The following is a 20,344-nucleotide window of genomic DNA, read 5'->3' as shown; positions in this document are numbered from 1 at the left end:
ATGAAATACACAGTGACTGGCTGCTGTTGTTTGCCATTTATCATTTAATCACACATATCAATAAAAAGTAATTTTAGGTAATAAAATTTTATAATAAAGGGTAAACTCATCACTGCAGCGGGTTGTACAAAAGGTACTTAGTGACAGATAACCGCTGCAGGGGGATCTAGGTTATGAGAGTAATTACATGAATCTTTTTTGGTGCTGTTCCTTCTGGCAATCTGGAAAATAAGGAGCAATTATGTCAGCTGTCAGTTTAGGTCCTAGGTCACACTGGGAATTGGCCCGACTGAGTCCCAGTCTGTTGGTCAGTGTCACAAATAGTCCCTCCAAATGATCCTTTATTCAGGTGGGATATGGAACATGACTCCTGCCTTGCAGAATAGGGAAGGAAAAGCAATGAGCAAGCACTCTTCAAGTGTGTAAAAAAAGCTGTGGCTCATTCCCTTAATGCACCAGAATGTTTTCAAACTCAAGAGAACCAGTCAGGTTAACAGCAGGGCTGTGGGAGAAATCACAACAAAGTTGACTTGCATCTTTGCTGTAGTACCTATTTAAAGATGCCCTTAAAATCTTGGTGCTGAAGTTTACACTTACGTAAGTATATTTGTTCCAAAGGTACTACATCTTTGCAAAGCTGGTTACAGGATCTAGCTCCTTTTCCAAAGAGTGAGAACCTCTGGTTTCACCTGGTCAGTAGAGCCAAAGCTGCTCATGTATTTAAAAACCAGGATGCATGGTCCTGCATGCTCCCTAAATTCATGTAGCAACTGGATCCTCTTTTGGGGTAGTTGAACCCTGTTCTGCTTCTATCAGTGTCATAGGTTCCTGTGAGATTTCTCATCTTTATTTCCACCCCCGTTCCATTCCTGCCTCTTTTTTTTTTTTTTCTTTTTTTCTTTTTTTTCTTTTTGTTACTATGCAGCACCAAGTGTCAGGGTGTCAGGAAGAAAATACTGTAAGAAGCTGAAATCTCAATAACTGTTGCATGATCTTCTATCAAACCTGTTCTTCTGATTAAGCTGAGAAGTATAGATTTAGAACATTTATTTCTTTTGCATTATGCAGTAGTATTTGGGGATTAACTGAAACTGGCAGAATTGGTGCTGCAGTAATTTTTAATGTGGAGGTTACTATAACATATAGTAGAGATGACGAGAAAATTGAAACCAGATGATGGTCCAGGGAATCTACATGGCATGTACAGAATGTAGATCACTAAATTGGAATGTTATTGCTGAGTTCAGCACAAAGTGCTATTCTGGTCAGGGTTCGGACTCCTGGCAAAGTTGGATACCTGCTTTTTAGTATGGCTGCTGCATGTAATATTTCCAACCGCTAAACGCAGACCGGATAGATCTGTCTATTGAATTATACTATGTTTAAGAAAAATACAATGCGGTATTAGGTCCCTAATTGAAGGAGGCAGGGTTTGAAATAATGTTTTTGAGGGGATTTCTTTGTTACTCTGTAGGCTTGCAGATGTCTTATACATCTTAAAATAAATAATTTTGAGTTTCCTTGAGAATGTTTGAAGTCAAGGTCATCTACTTTATTTAAAAATAACTATTGGTTCAAGCTTCACATGATTTTTTTGAAATGTAAATATTGAAGTGCTAGTACAAAACAGATATTAACGCCAGATGCAAAGAAATTACTGTGGTGAAGAATGAAACATTTCTAGCTGGCCAAAGCAGACGTTTCAGCAAATATGCCCTGATACAAATTTTGATTTAATTTTTTATGGGCTCTGTTGGAACAACTGCTTCAGTGGTGGCAGGTGACAGTTGCCTGATGCTTACTGCAGGTCAGCCCTTTCCTGTGGTCATCCCTGGCCTTCAGCTCCCAGAAAACTGGATGGAAATGCTGCAGTCAGAAGGGTGGCAGACAGCTGCCAAAGGAGGTGCTTTCTGGCCAGTAAGACTTACTAGCTGGACTGGCAACTGTTGTTAAAGCTGTTTGTAGACATGCATTACTCCAGCTGTTGCCATTGCTTTATACATCAGAGTACTGGTTTAAGAAAGAACTAAGTGTGTTACTAAATCTTCAGGTGGAAAACTATCAGGCTGTTAAAGACAATGTTAATCAAGGGACCTCAGGAGATATCAGTGCCACAAAAGGGATTTGTACTGAGTAACTGCCAGGTTTTTTTTCACCGTTTTTCCTCAGATACAACCTTACAGCCTATCTATCCTGCTTTGTAAACAGCTTTTTGTTTTTTTCATTGGTGCAGTCTGTCCAGAACTAAACAGCAAAAGATATCTGTATACGCGTTATTTATTAACAGAGAGCAAATTGCTCATTGCACAAGAAAACAAATGCTACTCATTTGTATCCCCCTTCCCATGGTGCTCATTCTAAACTGTTTCTCATTGTTTTCTTGTATAGCCTCATATATTTGCAGTTCTTCCATTTGGTATCAGTTATGGTTAATTTAAGTCCCGCTGAATTTATTTTCAGCTTTTGGCTGTGTGCTGCATTTGTAATTGTGCTCTTAGTTGAAAAAAAAGGAGAAACAAAATCTCCATTGTATTGTTTCGGTATTGCTTTGACATTTTTAATTGTATCTATGCTTTGGGAAAATCTCATGACAATTTTCCTCCTTATTTGTTTTCTTATATTATCCTATGCATGTGCTTGATGACCTTTCTTTCAAATAATTTTTACTTTTCTCTTTTGTTTCTCATTTCTTTTCCTCATTTGCCTGAACTCCTGCTTCTCCCCTACTCCCCAACCTCTCCTGATTGATGCTTATTCTTCCCGGCCTATTCCAGTTCTCTGCCTCTGAAAGCTTCAAAGAATGACAAATCAAGAAGTTTGAAAAAAATCTCTCGGTAAGAATGAAACCAAGGTGACATACTTTGTTGTCTTTATGCTTTGCTCATCTCCATTGTAAGCTGCTGTTTCAGCTCTAATCTAGGAATTGGTGTACTTACGATTGCTGCTTTTATACAGTAGGGCACAGGGAAACTGTACATTCTCTACCTGGTGTGTTTAGTTTTATACGGACAAAAAGTAAATATTTTCTCTGGTTAAGATTAAGAGTTGGACAACTCTGCTTTTGCTGCGATGCTGCTTTGAAATGTCAGAGCCCTACTGCTGAAAATGCAAATGAATTTAAGCCTCTTGGGGTGAGCTGAGTAAGACACGCTTTAGACTCTCTCAAAAGGGTGATCTGTGCCTCCTTCAAAGAAAACTGCATTCTAGAGAATAAATTTGTATTAATCAATCTTTGTATGAATCAATGCTCTCAGGATGATTCTGTCAGGTAGGTGGCCTTCTGTCCAGGCTTAGCTTTACTGTGTAAATGCACAGAGCGCACATCTTTAAGTGAGTGGTCAAGAGTTAGAAATACTGATATTTTTTCCTCGTAAACCCCCAAATTCCTATTTTATTTTTCTCATGATAGCTTCCCTGCATTGTTAGGATAAGCTTGTTCCTTAGGACTATGGGATGACTAATTTATCCAAAGGAGGATTTCACTGCATGTCAGACAAATGGGATGGCTAAAAGCTCAGTGGAAGTGAAGAGATGGTTGTGGGGAAAGATGACCACTGACTAAGCCTGGTAGGGGTAGATACCTGTCAGTGGACCTTAAAGGTGCTGTTGCTCCCAAAAGAGTAATAAGTCCTGACTGTTCAGATGCCATTCTCCAACCCTATCCCCAGGCACCTCTTCTGTGTAGTGCTGTCTTAGAGCCTGCCAGACAGAAGCATAATAAACCAGAATGAGTCCTTTGGCCTTCCAAAAGGAGCTATTGATGGGTTTCAGAGACAGATAGCTCTATGATAGTTCTAGTTCATTTTTTCTGTCCTTATTATCAGTATCTTTAGCCATCCTATACCAAATAGGAGCTTTTAATACTGTGAATGTAGGGTAGTACTCTCAATGTGTGGTGAATTAACAGTTGTTTTGTTACAGTTTATTTTTACGGCTGCCTCAGCCAGATACGTATTATGGGCATAACCAGATTATAGAGGCAGCAGTTTGCCCTCAAGACGTTTTTCCATACACACATCATTGGTAACGGTCCGTTTGTGCTAGCCAGGAATTTTGGTTATTCTCCAAAGTGCAGGCACAGCCTCCTCTTAACGGGAACGATGCCAGATTTAACAGGAAAGAAATTTCTTTCCAATATGAACATGACATGGATAGTGATGATGGGGAGGAAATGGCCCCAATACATCCCGAGGAGATGGCTTTCTATACTGTTGTTGCATGTGGGGGGTACTTCATGGCATATTACAGGTTTTGTCATGGGATGTTAGCTTCAGAAAACCTTTCCCACCCAGGAGGATATTGACAGTGTTCTTTATTCATCTCTCACGTGCAGGGAAGGGAGAAATTCCAGTAACAGGGAAGAAAAAACACTCCTTTTAGTGATGTTGTTTTCTCTCTTCTTTTTTTTTTATCTCTTTATCTTGAAACTGGAAATGGACTTCTTTCAAATTTTGAAGTATTAATGTAATTTGTTAAAGTCTACCTTTGTATGAAATTATGTGTATTAACAGCCAACTAAAGCTGGATTATGTTTAGGACTAGAAATACACTAGAAATAAAAAATAATTTGTTTTTTTGACTTCTAATTTCTTGTGGGGTTCTAAACTTTTAATCTTGCGGAGGGCTAAATTGACAGGGGGCTTAAATCATATGTATGGTTTTGTTGTTAAATGTGTTCTTCCTACGTTGCAGAGAATTCATCAATTACATGAAGCGATCCCGAACCTTTTATGCCTCTATAGCAGAAAGGCTGTGTGAGGGAGACCTGGTGATGAAAGACAGCTCAACCTGCTGGAATGGAGAAGATGTTGTAGAAAGGTAAGGTTATGTGTAAAAGCTTTCCTTACTGGTGAAAAAGGTGACTTCATATCCCCTGATGGTTAAGAAGCATTCTGAGATGTTACTGTCATCATTAGGTTTCTCCTTCATAGTGATGCTTAATTGAGCAAGTATTTTGCTAACCTATATGGTTGTTAATGCTGAGTTTTAGGTATCTGTATTAAATGTAGTAGAACACTTTCTTGAAGGACTCTTTTGAAGGGTTCCTCTATGGAGACAGAGCTCTTTATAGAGACATCCTACCCTGTAACGCTGAGTTAGCAAGGAGTACCTCTATGACTGACTGGAAGTTCCTTCAGGTCTGGTGTTTATACCGTCATTAGTATGGAACTAAATGTTGTATTTGGCCATAAAAAATACACAGCTTTTGCTGCAAAGGTGTCATAGAAATACAGTGGTCACACGATTATATCTTAAAGGATTTCCTTGCCATTTCCTTCGAATATTTCTGACACAGCACTTTGAATAACAACTGGTTTTGGAATTGCCAAAAGTCCTTACCATGGCTTGCTCTGTGGGAGTTCCAGTAAAATAAGAATTAATGAATACAATGTTCTATGTTGATAGATCAGCTAGAAGCACTGCGGTGTGAAAGGATCTTCCTAGTTTGTCAGCCAAATTTTTTCCTCTGTGTGTTATTACAATCTTTCCTACCACCTTTTGGAATCCAAACTGGAAAGTATACTTGCACCCTTCATGAGCTAAACTTTTTACTGTCATTTCTCTTACTCGGTATAACATGAGGCAACATTGCCCCAAGGAGAAAAAGAAGCATTCAGAATGTAACTGTACCTGTTACTATCACTGTCAACGTATATGTCAGTTTTTGTAGTAAGAGTTGGTTGGAACTGTGCCACTGAATGTTTTCCAAAAATGGCATTTTGTTAAGAGACATTCCATGAGATTGTGTTGGCTTTCATGATATTTCCTTTTGAAGTGTATTCTGTGTCCTTAACAGTTTTAGAAGATGAAGTTCTAGCGTCCTGTTTTCTTGCTTTAAAACAATTTTCATTATTGAAAATTGCTTTCTAGAAGTTGTGAAGTAATTTCAATGTGGAACAGAGATGTTACAATTATCGTCTGTCCCATTAAAGGACACACAGCTCTGCTTAGATTTTTCTTATGTAAATAACTTCAGCTTAATTATGTCTAAGATACTCAGAGATAAATACGTGTCTAACGCATTCAAAGAAAACTTTAAAGTTTAATGTTTCAGTACGTACTGGCATTACTAATCAATTGTAGCAGCATATATTTGGATATTTTGACAGTAGTGCAATATTCTAAATATTAATATGTAGCCATTGTAATACTGATGGAAGTTGTTACTGTAAGAGTAACAGAGAGGAAATGGGGAGAACACCAATATCTTTAATAAGTATTTCCATTTCAGAATCCCTTTTGCTGGTAACAAGTTGCTGGATACACAGCTAACTTCTAGAACAAACAGCTTTCATGTGGAGGGAAAAAATAAAGGCAAAAACAAGAAACACATTTTCTATAGCAGCTATCTGAACAAAAATTAAATCAAAATTTAGGTTTAATTTTAGTCTGCGTTTAAAGAATACATTAAAAAAATTGCTACCTAAATTGCTGGTACATGTATTTTAAAAGGACATGAAAGGGAAAGTAGTTTGTTTGGTTGGTTGGTTGGTTGGTAGTCTGTAACCTTCCAAGAGCTGGGGACATGCAGAAAAGTTTCTGGCCTGAAATGGGTAGCAATGTGGAAAAAAGCAGGGAAGAGACTAATGACCCCTGATATTTTGAATAAAAAACAGGGAAAACAAAAAACAAAACAAAAACAAACAAACAAACGAAACAAAACAAAAAAAAAACACTCAACCCTGAAATAGATGTTTGTATTAATATATTCCATAGGCAGATTAGGGGGGAAAAAGTTTAAATTCGTATGTTGAACCAGACTGCAACATGTATATATTTATCAGTTATGTCACAGTATTGATCATGCTAGGAGACTCTCTGGACATCCAGCACCGCCAGCCGTGCTATACAGCAGCACAAACACGGCACCTGCTAGCTGGCAAATTTTACTCCTGTCATCATCTGTTTGACAGGCTGGACATGTCACGAGTTCTGCCCGTACAAGAAATAAATCTCTTGCCCCGTTGATGCCTAAAGATGCATTTCTCTCTGCTCTTTCTCCTTTCCCAGGAGACTAGGAGATTGAGTATCAGCAGTAGTAAATAGTACTGAACTCAAAATAGAGCCTTATTCTTAACTACATAGATCTCTCCCAGTTAATCTCGCGCTTCTCACATGAACCAGTCAGGGTTACTCGGGATGTGAAAATGGCAAAAAGCACAGTTCCTCTTTCCTTACTGCTTTCTTTGGTGTCATAATACTGTCTGAAAGCTGAGTGATATTTATGCTGCACACTAATTGGCTTTTAGGCTCTTCGGGAAAAATAAATTCAACCTTTAAAAACAATATGACACGTGCATGCCATTTATAACAATATGAAAATTCTGCTCAGAAATGGGGATCATACATACATACAATTAGTAAAGAGGGTACTTGAGGTCTATCAGAGGATCTAATAAACAGGATTTTCATTGTAGTTTGTTGTAATACTCTGTATTGGGTTTTATCATGTTTAAAGCAGTGCATTAACAGGCAAAATAAAGTTTGAACTGCCAGTAAGTACACAATAAAAGAGCTTGGTTGTCTGCATTGGTTTGAGAATATGCCTCTGGCCTGCTCTTCAGATGGACAGTAGAACAAACCTTCGCTAGGAGTCCTCTAGTGTCACTGCCAGGGCTCTGAAGACAAATATAACATCTGTCCCGAAATTGCTCTTTTGAGTAATTTGGTCTTGGAACAAGATTCCATGTAAGAAATAGTCTGCGAGGTTAATACATGGTCTGAGTACAGAAGGTGTGCAGAGAAGATGAGGTTACCACAGGAAAACTGAAAACAACTATTTTGTGAAATCAGACAAGCTTGGAGAAAAGTGCCTGGAAAATTTCAAAACCATATCAGAGAAGGAGAGGAGAGGAGAAATTGACACTGTAAGCTATTTATTATATGCTGCCTGGACCAGATGCCATTCACCTAAGATCTCTGGAAAGGCTAAAGGGTTGAATAGCTGAATTACTCTTTGTGAATAATTCATTCTGATGCACGTGGATGCCCCATCCCTGGAGGTGTCCAAGACCAGCTTGGATGAGGCCCTGGGCAAGCGATCTAGTGGGTGGCATCCCTGCGTATGGCAGGGGGTTGGAACTGGGAGATCTTTAAGGTTCCTTCCTATTCAAGCTGTTCTGGATTCTCTGATTTTCTTAAGACTGTTCCAGTAGCAGATGATGGAAAGATGTAAAATATGAAGCCCTCATAGTTTTTCTTTAAATGGCAAAATAAGGATTTCAGGAGGGTGTGATCATTAAACTCACTACGTAACAAAATCTGGAGAAACAAATGAAACTAAGAGTAGAATCAGTGTATAAGCAAATGAGTGTGATACTTAGAGGAAGAATCAGTGTGTTGAAAGTCTTCAGAAGGAGTTAACAAGCACGTAGACAGGAAAGATTTCTATAGCTGCTTGGATTTTGGATAGGTACTTGATAGGTCCTTCACACAAGACTGGTAGAGATGAGTATAAGGGTAGGAAATAGCTTACAGTGGAAGGTCACTGGTGGCATTGCACAGGGATTTGTGCTGGAGCATGTGCTGTTCATCTGTCATAAGAGACTTGTGGAGAGTAGCAAATACTGAGGTGAAAGTATGTGCTGGTGACACTGAATCGTACGGGGTGGTGGAGACAAGGGCCAACTGTGGTTAATTTTGGAAGGAACTTTTGACATAGAATGACTAGGCAGTGAAACAACACACAAAATTCAATGGGGGCAAATGTAAAGTGCTTGATGTGGGAAGAACAATCCAAATGTTAAATGCAGAACAGTGGGTGCTGAGGTGGCTCTCACTGCTCCAGGCACGCAGTTTATGCGTCGTTCTTCTGTCTCCTGGGCTCCAAGGGACATAGCCTAATGGCAAAAGTACAGAGGGAGCACCGAGGATGATGAAGGCATGAATTCCTTCATGAGTAATTGGAGATGCTTTAACCCATGCAGAAGGTGCAACAGGGGGATTGTGACAGGGAATTCAGCTTGTAGAAGAACAAGCTGTAAAATGACTAAGTATATAACAGATAACCAGGTGCCATGTCCAAGCTTCTTTGTCTAGGAGCAAAATGCTAGACAAAAAATTTTCTCTGGTGACCTTTAGGCAGCTGCTTCCATGGACTTCTTTTCTGTAGCAGTTGAACTGCAAGAACCTTCCTCTCCCCAGGAATATCTCTTCAGCTAAGTTAAGTGCTGGCATTGAATCCCTGTCTCTGGACATGATAGGTAAACTAGATTTGCTGATCTCAGCCTCACAAATGGCAGACTAGCACAAACAGTACCCAAGAACTTTCCTTAAACTTGATCTTGAGATATTCTGTTGTCAGATTTACATCTATGCACAAAACGTGGGTTTTTGTGAAGTCTGGGCTGCCATAGAGGAGCTTTAACAGAGACTGTTCTTTCTCTGCTACTAGTGAAGGGAAAGGAGATGTGGCCTTGCTGGCACGCTTTTGGGGTGAGCCTATGTGTAACAGATGAGTAATCCTGATACGGAAATAGTGCTTTAGGAGGACACTGGTTGGAGTACTATATTAAAGTTAGATGGTCGTTAACTATTTCCATCTGTCTGTCTACCTACTTATCTTTCAAAGCTTTTATTTCAAGAGAGATGAATAATAAACAGATAAGCAGTGATCTGTTCACAGAAGAAATAAAACATGGTGAGTGTAGCTGGTGTACGTTATACCCTGCCCTAGACACTGCCTGCTCTCTCCTGCTCCTTTCCCATGGCTCTGCCATTCACTCTCAGAAAGACGTTCATTGCAATCTGAAAGCTATCAAGTGCAGTGCATGCCGTTCATGCTTCAAGGCTGGAGTGTGAAAATTGCTTGGGGGCATGTTCAGCAGCCACAGCACTTGCCTTTTAGATGTCAGCAACAGCATCACCCGTATTTGTCAGCTGGGCTTGATGTGTGGGATCGTGAAGCAAAGGCAATGTCATGGCATTGTTCTACATCCTCTGAGCTCTGCTGGAAGGTGCCTTCTCGAGGCAGTCCCCAAAGACATGTTCCACGGTTACTGTCACATAAGTGGACATGTGCCTTTATCATGACCACTTCAAAGACACTCATGTCATGTGAACCATGTGTTGGGATCTCAGGATTTTTGAAGGACAAGAGGTCTGCTCATGACTTGTGTTAGAATAGAGCTGGCTGTGTTTGGGCACTGTCCCACAGAGAAATAGACACAAAAACCTCTTACTCTACTCCTATATAAAGTGTTGTTATTTTACGAGTTGAAATTCAGAGGTTGACAGATGCTAGTGAGAACTTCAAGATTGCTGCTACCACTTCAGATCTTTCCATTTAAAGAACAAGTGTTTGCAATTACTTTGATATACTCTAAAATGCACATACCATCTCTATTGTGATGTTCCCGTAAACAGTGTCTTCAGTCTTATAGAAGGAAAAGTGAGTGGGTAAGGAAGAAGAAAATTAAGTGATTGGCTTCATTAGCAGTAGTGGATGCTTGGGATTTCTGTAACAAAGCCCCTTTCATTCATGGGTTGAAATATGCTTTTAGACTCTATCTCCAGTGCACAAAAGGCACAGACGTTCAGAGAGAAAGGGATAGTGCTGATAACTTAATGACAACACCACCAGTACTCCGGAGGTTTTACTTCAGATTAGCTCTGGTGTTTCCCTGAGGAGTGAACACTGCCAGCATCTTTGAAGTGTATCCTTAGTTTCATTGCAAAAGAATCTGGAGTGGAGGCAGTCAGAAGTTTAGCTGATAAGTGCAATTGTAATCAAGATTTAACATATTAATGTAGACCCACCATGTCGTCAGCTGGACCACCTGTGTTTGAAGTTTGGGGTCTGAAACCATAATTGCCTCAAATAATAGGTACTTTAATGAGCATGTACATAAATAAGTTCGTTAAAAATTATATAAGTACAGTATATTGTGAATTTATGGTGACAGTTTTGGTAGGGCATTGTCCCTAACAGGTTGTGTAGTCCTTCAGAGCTGGCAGGCTCTGGGCTGGCTCGCAGGCTTGCTGTTTTCCAAAGAATTAAGCAGAAATGTGCCATCCCAGTGCTGAGCCAGCCTGACCAGGCTTGATGTGTGAGCCCTAATGAGATCTCAGCAGGTATTGACATGGCTGCAGGTGGTAACCTGAATCCAGGCTGTTTTTGCTGCTATATTTCCCATTTAAAAAACAAAACAAAACAAAACAGTGTCTACCTTCAGATAAGTCTTCATGCTGAAAAAGCAAGCTTCCAAAAGTTTGGCAGAGAATTGTTGCTCAGAAGAAGCGAAGATGAATCATGACTGTGGTGTGCAGCAGCTTTTTCTGTCCAAGGGGCATGACACTTCTAGGTCAGTGAGAATTTATAGGTTATGATAGCATATTAGGTAAGTAATTTGTTCTAGGGGTTATTGCTACTTCATGCCTACCTGTGGAACTGGTTGGAAGTTTCTGTAGCGTTAATTGGTTTAAGAAAGAGAAGTTAGTATTTTGTTAATCTTTATGTATTGTTTTGAGTGACAGGATTGCTAGTGGCTTCGAGATTTTTTTTGTCTTCCAGACTCCTTTTCAAGTCATGTTATTACTTTTTGCTCACACAAATGCAAAGTAAGAGGTGGTCAATTTAACAGGAGTTTGGGCTAGTTAGTAGTGGCAGAATACTTTTAAAAACTAGAGAGTTAAAAGTGTGGGAGATGAAGAGTGGATTTTACGAAGTGTTGATTGTTTTTAAACGTGTCAATAAATCTAAGAGTTCTCTCATATTTTTAGCAGTCTCAGGTCAAAAACTGGTTTGAGTAGCCATGACAGGGAATTTCCAGAGAAGCAGAGAATGGCTGTGGTGGTTATTGTGGCATACTGATCCATACTGCTTTTGTGAAATTACTTCAGTAAGGTCATGAAGAAATACTAGATTGTGTCAAGAAGTGAACGCTCCTGGATTTTTTTTTGTTTTGTTTTGTTTTTTTTTTTTGCTTGCCACAGTCATCAAAATATTCCCAAATGGAGTGCTGCCATAAATCCTGGTGGTTATTCAATGTCTCATAATGTTCTGACTAGTTCTTCCAAAATATGTTGGAACTAATCTTTCTGGTTCTAAATCTGATACCTTGGGATACTCTTCCCTTGGGGGTAATGAGGGGGTACAGTCTGTGTTCCTGTAAGAACAGAAATGGGTAGTCCATGTCTTAAAGAGTCAAACTTTGCTTCAGACCAGAATATCAGTTACATTAATTGCATTTTAAATAAGAGTTCACTGTTAAGTTTTCATGAACTTTAAGGCTGTTTCTAATGTTTTCTGTGAAAGAGTAAAAAAAAAAAAAAAAAAAAAAAAGGTAATTTTTAAATAAAACCTGAAAAAACCTGAAAAAAACAAATAAACCTGAAAAGCTTACTCCTCTTCCAGGTTTTTACATCTACATATTTGGAACACAGCCATCATTTCTGTGGCCAGAAATGTGTGCTTATAGTACAACGTTTAATAAGTTGATGTGAGCTTGGTTTCTCATTTTTCCAAATCTGCCTTATGTTTGTGGTGCTGTGGGGAGTTAAAAAGCAATGACAATGTTCTTATCACTGAAGTCTGCAGCTTCAAAATGTAGTAGTGTGAGTTATGAAGATGAGGGGCTGCCTTTACAGTAACTGCTTTTCAGTTTGGAGTCACTTTCTCTGGAAATTTCAGATGTAATGTTGGGGGGGGGGGGGGGGGGGGGGCGTTTGAAAACTATCATATAAAATGGGTTTTTAACTGGATTACCGAGAAGGAGGTTTTGTGACACCCAGTATGAAACCACACTTCTCATTCCTTCTTTCCTTTTGTCTCTTTCTTGTTTTCCTTGGAATTGTGCATTAAGCAAAGGGATTAGGGGACACCTCTCCACAGGCTTGAGCAGACTGTGTCATGGGTTGGTACGATCTTGAAGCCTGTGCAAGCTGGCTGAGAAACGAAGTAGCAAATTACTGACTTCCTTTTCTCAAAGTGTTTTCCTTTAGAGACTTTAAGTTTTTATGAGTTTAGCACTTTTTGTCCCTTTTCTCATTTCCTTAGGCTCTAGCAAGAAGCCATCTGGATATGGAAAACAGAGATAATCATTTAGCCTTAGCGCACTTAAAAAAGGGCTCAGCTTCTGTTATGCTTGTGCCATCAGAGTAAACAGTTTCTCATTACTGTAAGTTGCAAAACCCTGTATCTTTATGCAGTGTTCTGCAATTTTTAGGTTATTTTCCAAGACTTGTCGTTCTGGTGTTCTTTTTTTTTCTTCTTGGTTTTAAAGAATTCTGTAGAATACAGCAAATCCACTGTGTTGGAAGAGACCATTTAAGACATAAATTTGCCTGAGCTCAGCCTTCAGAATGATGTAGAGCTTTGACATGCTTTGAATAGTATGCTGTGTGTCCTCCCATCAGGAGACATGAGGAGAGAGTATTACAGTTCATTTTTTGCTATTCAAGCACGTAAATATTTTAATAAAACTTCTGATTACCTCTTGCATGGCCCCAGTCAGCCATAGGCAACAGTCAGTAGCTACTCTCATGCCCAAATTCATCATATAGCCAGGGACTCCCAGTTCGGAGACTTTCTACTTGCCAGCAGCAGTTAACAAGCAAGTTGTACTAGGACAAGAGTAACAACAACAGCAAAAGCCTTGAGGCTGAAGATTTAGGAAGAGGACAAGCTGCAGCTGATCACAATGCAGAACAGGAGCAGACAGAGACCTCTTTGCACAATCTCAGACCAGAAAATACAATGTGCCCAGTTGCATTTCATAGGTCATTAAAAGGGTATGAAATATAGGCAGTTCATCCCAGGCAGGCTATGGTGAGTACTTGGAAGAACTGAGGAAACCAGAGATGAAGATAGCTCAGTCTTTTGGTATTCAGGTCAAATTCAGGTCTACTGTTAGCCAACTGTCTACATGACTAAAGCATTTTGGTGAACTGAATTTGAATTTGACCCATGTTCTTTTACTGCGTGTATTGTCAGAAGAAATAGCTGCTGTTCTGAGAACATTTGTGTGCAACTTGTATGCTTTTAAAGACTCTGTTTAGATGTACAGGTGTGAAGGACAGAATGTGATAATTTGCTATTGGTAAAGCTTGTCCTTCAGGGTGAGGAAGCAAAAATCTGAAGTCTGTCTAGTTGTACGAACACTCACTTTCTCTGGGCCACTTGAAGGGATCTTGTATTCTGTTACTCAAATTATTTTCTTCCCTGCTCATGAAGGCGAATCAATTAAAAAGCAACAGAGGACAACACTGGGCCCTGTTCTCCCCAGTTCACTTTTTTTTTTTTTTAATGGAAAAATAAATCCTGCAGTTTCAGGCACTGAAAATTGGACTTCCTGCAGAAGTAAGGGCAGAAGGATTTCATCTATAAACTGTTCATGTTTCTATTATAAACATACGTACTTTATCTACTCTACAAAATATATCCATACGAACTTTTATCCATTCATCTGAGTATCTGACTTGCATGCAGAAACTGACGCTGTAGGCCATGCAGTGGTAGGCTGCAAGGGTACAAAAGAAGGAGGTAGGAAGAGCTGTAAGGAAGTCATTCATACAGTGTAGGTAGAAGTATGTGGAGGTCAGGTGTGTGTAAGAAAATGTGAGGTAATGGAGTAGTGTTTAGTCCAGAGATGCAGAAAAGAAAACAGGTAAGGGGGTGCTGAGCTGGCTGGAGTAATCCTCACAGAGAAATCCTGTTCTAGAGCTTCCACCATCAGGCAGCTAGTCCGTCAGCTGTGACTCCGGGCGAAGGTACCAAGGCTTCATTTGCTTCTGTGGACCTCTGGATACATGCCCTATTGCTGAGAAGAGAGCTGCTAGAATCTGGGATCACTTATAAAAGGTGGAAAAGCCAGCACATTTTATATGCTGATTCTATCCTCCTTGGCTTTATATTTGGGAATGTTTTGCAAATTACAATACAGCCCTGTTAATTACAAATGTCATTAGAACCATAGATGGATTCAGCTGGGAAGGGAGCTGGTCCAACCTCCTGCTCAAAGCAGGAGCATCTGTGATATCAGACCAGCTTCCTTTGAGCTTTATCCAGTCTGGTCTTGAAAACTGCCAGTGATGAAGAGTGCATGAACCCCCTGGGAGAGTTGCTCCACATTTTGACTGTCCTTGTGGTGAAAAAATTGTTTACAGTTAGAGTATCTCATTATGAATTTTATCAGTTGGGCTCTTCTTGCACTATAAAGTGTTTATGAACGTGAAGTGCTTGAAGGTCATACAGACAGCAAGCTAACAAGTGACAGTGCTTATCAGACTTTGTTAATATCTGTCATATGCGCTGGGAGATGCAGCAACCTGCACTACTTTCTATTTTTACAAGGTGAGAGACTTCACTGTTGGTGGAAAGAAACAATTATATTTCAAACACAGAGCATTATGCGTAGTCTGAAATTAGAACTGTGCCTTACTCCCAGTTGGTTTACCTGAAGGTAAGACAGGAATAGTGCTACCACAGAGGAGTGTACTTGTTAGGATGCTCACAAAGCAAGATCTATTTAACTAAGAAAACATGGGAAACTAGGAAATAAATGTCTGCGTAAGTAGTTAATATTTATCCTTTTTATTTCTAATAAGAGTAAATTCAGTTTCAGTTCAGCTAGAGAGGATTTCCTAAAAATAGGTTAGCCAGCTTTTACTTACGAACAGAAAATACGTTCCAAATGAATTCATAATATATTGTGAAAATGAAAGCTGTTCCATTACATTTCACCAGTACTGGCCAGTGCAAAAATAATTGGCTAGCATTGGATGTTTTCTATCTATATAATCCATATCAAGTGATGTCTTATGAAAAAGAAGCACACAAATTCAACTAACAAGCTCTGTTAAATCTGCTTGAGTTATTAAAATACCATATAATAATGCCAAAATTCTTCTGCAATATCACAGAAACCAACATAGTAAACTCGTTTATATCCATTATGTATTGCCAGAAGGGATGACACTGAAACATCTCCTAGGGGGTTATGGGAATATACATATGCATAAAAGAATGTCTTCCATGGTGATTTAAGATTAGTGCTATATAGGATCCTGTGGTTAGGTCTCTCTTCTTCTAGTTCTGACTCTATAAAAATCATAAGCTGTTGCATCTTTAATCATGTGGGGCAGGAGACAGACTGTCTTTCTAACAATAAGCAGACAGTATAATGTTAAATATCAAAAAACTCAATAGCCATGTTAGTCTTGCTCTGACTAAAACACAGAGTATTGAAAAACATAGAATCAGGAAGACTGCTTCTTTCTTGTAAAATTGTACCTAATGAATTTCAGTGCTATAAATGCTTTTTGAATTGCTGGGAAACTGGAAAGGAAGGTTGTCCCAAAAACTGTTACATGTGATCAGTCCTCTCCAACTGTTGAGAAGATTACTTAAGTTTCACGTTGATTACTGTAGTGGTTACTTTTGTCCACAAGCTGGGGAGACATACTGCTTCTTCGATCAAGAGCCATTTCTAATACTGCACAGGAGTAATCTGTTTGACAGAGGCTTTCAGCATCTATTTCATTCTGTTCAGTCAGAAGAATACCTGTTATGCTTTTGGGACAACCTGCAATACTGTGCTGAAGATTCAGGATTCATAGCTGGAAAATGGCCATGAGATACCTGATGCGTGTGTCCCATCGCTACTTGTGAGTAAGGTACCTCCTCTGCTGAAGAAGAGCTACCAAGATAAAATACGTTCTACAGACAATGCACTGGTAGTGAGACCTGATGCCTTTTGAATTTTAAGGAAGAATTCTGAAAAATGAAGGATTGCTTCACAACTCTGATGCTGCAGCCAGTGGTGGTAGCTTTCTGAGTCCTGATTGTGCTGTGTGAGTACGTGTGCAGTGTGGATATGAGCAGCAACGCACTAAAGTACAGGCTGGATTGAAACTGTATACTGGAAACAGATATTGTTTTACGTACTACATAGGTGTGTACATATATATAGAGAGATGTACACAGTTGTTCTCCTTACACTATTAAAAGATACTTTTACAAGCATCCACAATTAATTTTAGTTGCAAGCCCTTCCTCTTCTTCCCGTTCCTTGTCCAGTCCAGCCACCAGAGGGAAAGAATGATTGCATGCATGCCTGTACACATCTGCAGCATTTTGGAGAAGCTTCTGGTGGCGCTTCAGTGCATTTATGTAAAGGTTTTCTGTAAAGTAGAGGAAATGAAGAAATAAGTGTTTCCTCCTGAGTTGTATGACTTCTGGAAATTAGTGGTTGAGTTTGCAAATATGAACTGTTTCTGTTGTTAGGGGACGGATTTATTATTGTGTTCAGAAACTTAATAATTTTCTTTATGGTTTTGACCAGAAATCATGTTTTCTGTTGAGGACTTCTACTCACAATGTAGACTATTTAAAGACCTTCGCCTCTCACTGCGCATTTTCTAAAAATTCAAGGCATGTCTTCACCATGACCCACACTAAAAACTACGTAAAGAAAAGTGACAGAAGTCTGTGATGTTTGTACATGATAGTTGCCTCATGGATAACTGTGGTGGATCATATGGCTGGATGTGATCAGTAATGATCTTTATTTTATACTGGTATGTATATACTGAGAAGACTTATTGTCTTCGCTTTAGTGTAGTTTTTATGATGATCGAGGAGAGACAGTTCTCAGCATTTTGCTCCTGGAAACTTAATAGACTGATCTCAGCATAGAGATTTCTTTAAATGTAATTATGTGCTAGTTTGTTGAGAGAAAATTCAACACTAAAAAAGAGTAAAATATTAAATTACCCAGAACTGACTACAGATGAGAAGTTAGTGTGTCATGAAGCAAGTTTGGTGCTCAGGTACAGAGATAAGAAAGAAAGCCAATTGCAAGCATCATGTAAGCTTTCATGTGGCACAAAAAGACCACAAGAAAAAAAAATATCACATCAGTAACTGCTCACCCAAGGTCTCTTTCTGCAGCTTAACAGAATGACTGGGCTGCTGTGGAGTCTAGTGACAGACTGTGCTACTTTACTCAGTGCACGTGCGCCTGGTGGGCAGCAGACTATTCAGTAGGTTTGTTTAGTAACCTTCAGAACTTTTTCAGTCACCCCTCAAGTTCTTGTCCACTTTCAGCATCTACAACATCTTTTTGCTAGGATGACTTTTTTCTTTTGAAGTCCTTTGTGGTGTTCATGAATATTTGGGCGTTCATTTTCCGTAGTAGGCATTTCATTTTTTTTAATAGGACAGAAATATGTTTTTGAAGGGATATCCAGCTTTAGGTGTCAGACTTCTACTTATATATGTATCTACATGCGTCTTAAACCATGGGGATGGGTGTTCAAGAAAGTGGGACAAGTCACTTAAGGATATAACCATTCTCTTTGAAAATTACAACTTCTAGTTACAGTAAGTGATGTATTGTTAAGTTCACTTCAAGTTAATGCAGTTACATGAATTTTCATTCTGAATAGAATACGTACTTAAGAGATTTGTTAATTTTGTCACTGTTGGAGGAAACTGGTTGGAAAGAAGAAATAGCTGGGTGTATTAAAGAATTAGCTATATAAACTGTAATGTTCTGGGTAACTTTTAGACAGTGATTTATTGACAGGTGTGGGGAAAATACTAGCAGGTACACCGAAGCTTTTTTATACTATTTCATGAAGAAATTGGAGATGTAAAAGTAACAATTAAAAAATTATAGTAGGAGGTCAATTTCCTCACTCTTTCTTAGAAGTCCTTAGTGCCTGCAGTGATGAAAACAGCATGTATGGACTGTCTATGATATGATGAGGTGAATGGAAAAAACGCATTCAGTTCTTTGGAATTTGGAGCAGGCCTGTAGGAATGAGTGTTTAATACAGCTTATCAAACAGAATAGACTGTTAGTGAAAACCTTTTTTAAAATCAAAACTTTTTTCAAGTGAAATCTTTTCCAAACAGAAATTAATCATCTTGAGAAAAGTTGTGCTAGGATTAAAAACTATAGATGCTTAAAAGAAGGTAGGAAATGTGAAAAAAGAAATGTGGAAACGCAAAAAATCTCTACTTGATAGCTAAGCTGCTGCCAGCCCGCTTGATATGTTCCCTTTGAGGATATGAATTACTATCCTGCTCTGTAACAGCTCATAGCCCTCCTCTCACCTTGGTGCCTTGTTCAAATACCTCATTAGCTTTTAGTCACAACAAATGATGTTGTTTTTCACGCGCTACTGTTCTGTTCTTGCCAAGCCTTTCTGTGTACAGCTTGTGGTACTTGCATTTCACACTGCTGGCTCGGCACACTGTTTCAGTGAGAGCCTGACAGTTGCAAGCTGGGTGAGCTCCTAGCGGCTGGTAGAACTGCAATCCGTGTGCACCCATGCTTCACTGATGAACTAAATGGGATATATTAAATACAGATATTTTGCGGTTTGGTCCAAGTTCCATGGTGCTTAGAACAATCTTTCTGTGAATTGTCATTAAGGTCAATTAGGCCTTCGTGTTGTTTTTATTTGTGTTACAGGTCCTTTGTTTCCGAAGGGTGGCTTAGAAGTCTTTTTTGGATACTCTCCAAACCTGAATGTCAAAGAAACAAAAATCATCTCCTTTTTTACTGGATTTCCTTAATTATACTTTCTCTGTATGTTTGGGAGTAGGATGCTAGCAAAATATCTTAGGCATAGTAAAATATGCCTATGACTTAACGGATTCATTCACAGCCAACTTCTCAGACAAATCGCTGTAGCAAGGTAGGATGGAATGCAGAATTAGAGCTGAAGTCAGGACAGGGTTTTTTTCTTGTATTGAAATGTTTTTCACTGAAAGGAGTCAATTCATCAAAATGAAAAAAAAATGTCAGGGTTCCAGCATGGAAGGCTGAGTTACCCAGATCCCCAAGGAACTGTTAGGCTGTGGGGAATTTCTCTCTCTCCCATTGAACCAGCTGTATGAATAAGCAATAAAATAGGAAATCTGTCAAAGGAGAAAAGGGGCAGAGTTGTGTAGCTCTGTGGCGAGGGTACTCAGCTGCAATTCAGCTGCACTGTGGGCAGCTTGGGTATAAACATCAGCTTTAATAAATGAGTGTGTAGAGTGGAATTGTGTTATTCTCCTATGTGAAAGGTTTGGGATTTTCTCAACAGAGGGCAGGTAAACTTTTGAAATGATCTTTTCTTCTGAAAAAAAAAAAAAGAAAAGAAAAAAGAAAGCTATTTGGTAACTGTTTCTAGTCCAGAAATTGACGTCCTAATAAAATACAGTTATCCGACCATGTTTGTTAACTATGGTAGTATTCAGAGCCACACCGTCTCATGTCTTGCTGTTACAGGCAGATTTGCTTGTAAGATGCAGATCAGATGAATAGACACAAAGACAGTTTGGCAAACATTTAATGCTTAAAAAGAAGTTTCATTTAAACATTGTTTATTCCACAACCTCTCCATTTTA

General features: G+C 39.1%; 1 protein-coding gene across 1 annotated transcript in view; it reads left to right on the top strand.

Annotated features, from left to right (window-relative positions):
* LOC116492325 (glypican-5-like) overlaps nucleotides 1-20,344 on the top strand; it is a 369,081-nt gene that overhangs the window by 127,366 nt on the left and 221,371 nt on the right. The window contains exons 5-6 of the mRNA XM_032192922.1: nucleotides 2,775-2,834; nucleotides 4,693-4,818. Coding sequence (XP_032048813.1) covers nucleotides 2,775-2,834; nucleotides 4,693-4,818 — 186 coding nt within the window. The remainder of the gene's footprint in view (nucleotides 1-2,774; nucleotides 2,835-4,692; nucleotides 4,819-20,344) is intronic.

Source organism: Aythya fuligula, chromosome 9 (genome assembly GCF_009819795.1).
Source record: "Aythya fuligula isolate bAytFul2 chromosome 9, bAytFul2.pri, whole genome shotgun sequence".
Taxonomy (NCBI): domain Eukaryota; kingdom Metazoa; phylum Chordata; class Aves; order Anseriformes; family Anatidae; genus Aythya; species Aythya fuligula.
The sequence above is the reverse complement of the archived record's forward strand: the minus strand, read 5'-3'. Positions and strand labels throughout refer to the sequence as shown.